Source organism: Ixodes scapularis, unplaced genomic scaffold (genome assembly GCF_016920785.2).
Source record: "Ixodes scapularis isolate PalLabHiFi unplaced genomic scaffold, ASM1692078v2 PGA_scaffold5__190_contigs__length_132052651, whole genome shotgun sequence".
Lineage (NCBI taxonomy): Eukaryota > Metazoa > Arthropoda > Arachnida > Ixodida > Ixodidae > Ixodes > Ixodes scapularis.
Genome location: NW_024609880.1, coordinates 130,771,911 through 130,775,601, shown reverse-complemented (window position 1 = coordinate 130,775,601; position 3,691 = coordinate 130,771,911). Strand labels below are relative to the sequence as shown.

At 49.8% G+C, this 3,691-nt stretch overlaps 1 protein-coding gene across 1 annotated transcript; it reads right to left on the bottom strand.

Moving 5' to 3' along the window:
- Positions 1-1,853: 1,853 nt before the first annotated feature.
- On the bottom strand, positions 1,854-3,141 carry LOC8030766 (CCR4-NOT transcription complex subunit 7-like). Its single transcript, XM_040215720.2, has one exon. The coding sequence runs from the start codon at positions 3,049-3,051 to the stop codon at positions 2,116-2,118; it is 936 nt and encodes a 311-aa protein (XP_040071654.1). The 5' UTR covers positions 3,052-3,141; the 3' UTR covers positions 1,854-2,115.
- Between the last annotated feature and the right edge of the window lie 550 nt (positions 3,142-3,691).

Genomic DNA, 3,691 nt, shown 5'->3' with positions numbered 1-3,691 from the left:
AGCACTCACAACCTACTAATCGTACTCCCTTGACTACCCCACCGCCTTATATACCCTACAAAAGAAAGGTATTCATTTGGCCGGTGACCACCTCAGCATCTACTAAGGTTCCCAGTTTCCTATTTCCTCCTTGAAAGTCTCATAGATGATAAACAGTGTCTCGACGTCATTGGACTCTATCTCTTAATAGAAAAACATTGGTTCAAGCAATAATCGTTCGGTGCACACGGGTGCAGAAATCCACAAACGACCAAACTCAATTGCATTCCTAATGAGTAAATTCAATAGAATCGATATTGACTTTCTTATGACCAAACTCAATTTCATTCCTAATGAGTAAATTCAATAGAATTTATATGGAGTTTCTAATGATCAAACTCAATTGCATTCCTAGTGAGTAAATTCAATAGAATCGATATTGAGTTTTTATAAGCAGTCTCAATTGCATTCCTAATGAGTAAATTCAATAGAATCTAAATTGAGTTTCTTATGACCAAACTCAATCGCATTCCTATTGAGTAAATTCAATGGATTTGATATTGAGTTTCTAATGATCAAACTCAATTGCATTCCTGGTGAGTAAAGTCAATAGAATCGATATTGAGTTTCTTATGATCAGTCTCAATTGCATTCCTATTGAGTTAATTCAATAGAATCGAAATTGAGTTTCTTATGACCAAACTCAATCGCATTCCTATTGAGTAAATTCAATAGAATTGATATTGAGTTTCTAATGATCGAACTCAGGTGCATTCCTAGTGAGTAAAGTCAATAGAATCGATATTGAGTTTCTTATGATCAGTCTCAATTGCATTCCTAATGAGTAAATTCAATAGAATCAAAATTGAGTTTCTAATGGTCAAACTCATTAGACATTGAGTTTATATCGAGTTTCAATTGACTCTATAGGAACACAATAGAAAGTCAATTGAAACTCATTGATCATTTTTGTAAGGGGTACATGAGCAATTTTGCCAGTGCGGTACAACAGTTAGCGTAGGTTTTTTTTTTAACGTGCACCACGCAGTAGTGATACACGACCGCACGCCGGTACGACAGGCATGGGCGGGGATAGAACCACGGTGGAAGTGTGGATAGAACCCAGGAGCCCTGGGTTCCGAAGCGCGAGCCTTTCGCTTTACGTGCTCCGAGCTGGTGTGCGAGCCCACTCGGCCGCAGATCCCCCATTTGCAGAAGCCACAAGGCGAATAGACCTATTGCTATATTACCCAAGCACACGGTGCCTAAGCATCAAGGAAAATGCAGGGATTGGTGTTCCACGCGCCGCACGTGCTGGCGTCTGCAGTAGTAACCTTTCTAAAGCAAATACCTAAAACAAATGGCATCTTGCACAAGCGTTCGTCAACACTTTATTTGGGTTATTTACTTCGCATCTTTTGTACAGGGAAGGCGTGCTCGTGTGGCGATGTTTATTTCTTGTCCTTGCACTGATGAACACGTGAAAGAGCACGCCTTTTGGTTCAAGCTGCTTTTCGCTTCTAATGTTGTGGTCACGTGCTGTCGGTATCGGGTACTACAGAGCAAGGGCGGATCTAGAGGGGGGGGGGGGGGGGGGTCCGGATGTCCTGACCCCCCCCCCCCCCCTCTTGATTTCTGCATGTGTAAAATTTAGCACGTTAAACGAGGGAGAGGGGGTTCCTATACATATGGTACGCTGACCAACACCTGACCCCCCCCCCCCCCCCCCCCCCCCCCCCACCGCCTCAGGAAATTCCTGCATCCACCCCTGCTATAGAGTCGCCATCGTAAGAACAACATTGTGGCACTCTAGTTTCGGCCCATTTCTGGATCTGTTAGTAGACAATAACTTTTTCAGGAAAGCTCAATGGAAACGTGAGAGGCGTAGAGAAATTTAATGAGAATAGGAGATACATTTGTGCTAATCGATATAAATAGGAGAAATTGAAAAAAAAAATAGTGCAGTCTTGCGTTGCTGCTAAAAATAAACGCGCATGACCTGAAGTCCTGAACTTGGCGCACACACAGAGGACGCCAACCATCGGGACGCCAAAGAATCTGGAGAATGGCGAGAGGGCCGATAATTTATCTAGCTTTCATTACTTTGGTCCAATGTTTGGCGGTGTTATGGTAGCTTTATACGCAGCTATGTTTTTTCGTAGTGTCAACGCTGCTGTCCAGCGTCGTGCCGGTGGCACCGTCCCCGCTATCCGAAACGACGACTGCCCAGTCGGCGCCGGCATCACTGCCCGGACTCTCTCCGTCGTGGCACGAGCCTCTGAGGCCGTACAGGCGTCCCTCGTACGACGCGCTGTCGATGCTGTTCTTGAAGAACGAGTCGCGCACTTTGAAGAAGGCCGCCCCGGTCAGAAGACTCTGCCACCCGGCCTGGTGCTGCGGCCCGATTCTCTGGAGCTCCAGCTCACGGGTCATCAGTCGCAGCTGCTCGTTCTCGCACTGCCTCGTCAGGTACTTAACGTCGTAGATGACGGGGAAGTAGACGCGGAGCAGCTCGAAGAACTCCGATTCCTCGGACGGCAGGTCCTGGTTGGTGAGCAGCCTGAGCAAGTAGCCGAAGTCGTAGCCGCTGTGGAACGTCAGCCAGCGCACGTCCTCCGTGAGCACGACTCCCGAGGCGATGAGCAGCTGGGCGAATTCATGGGGCTCGATGCCTTCCCGCTCGAGTCGGTCCAGCTGCGTGCCGGCGCCGGTGAGCAGTTTGACGAAGTCCTCGGCGTACATGTCCTCAGCGAGGCTGAACTTGAAGTTGAACTGCCAGCTGCAGAGTCGCGGAGGGGTGCCGCCGGCCTCGTCGAAGAAGGTCAGACCTAGCTGGATCATCTTGAGCAGCTCCACGTTGCAGCGCAGCGTCTGGTAACGGTAGTCGGCATCGTCTCGGAACTCACCGATCGGTCGCGCCACGACGCCCGGGAACTCGGCGTCCATGGCCACGTGGTTGTAGCGCTGGACCAGCTGGATAATGGAGCGGAACTCTTGCTCCAGGTTGGACGCCCAGACGTCCCGGATGATGCCGCGAGCAGGCTGGAGGTCGAGGACGCCGCTCTCGTCCATTTTGACGCTCGTAGGGCTCAGCAAAACGAACGCCGATCAGTCGAAGGAAAGGTAGAACGACGCGCACGCTCTTTTGGCTATTTTGGCTGAAGATCCACCGAGCCACAGCCAAGCCTAACGAATATTTACGCCCGCCACTGGCGCCATCTCTCACCCCTTTTTATATTTTCTTTCGAAGTAAGTGCCAATGTTGGGTCGAAGCAGACGCGACAGCACGACCTTTCTGCCTTTGAAAACACTTCGGTGTCAGCACGCGCAACCAAAGCTCGCACGTGCTGGCCCGTGGAGTTAGGACGCTGGGCTTAGCATTTGTAAACGTTGGAATGGTTTATACTTCGTCTAACTTTAGATGTGAGCGTAGCAGAGGCTACAAGAGCGAGCTTCGGGCTTTCAGCGCCCATGCCAAGCACGCGCGCTCGTGCAGTGCACTCCTCAGGGCCGTATGCTCGCGCTTGCTTCGGCCTCGCTCGAACTTAAAGTGAAACGGAGCGCATTGATCTGTTTGCGTTCGTTTTACGAGTAGCGACACACATTCTTTAATGCACGCAGCACGAAACTGGTGCGTGGAAGAAAATGGCGGCGCAGATAGCGCTCGATAGCACCTGGGCGTTCGCACAACGGTTGCCGCTACTTGTAATAG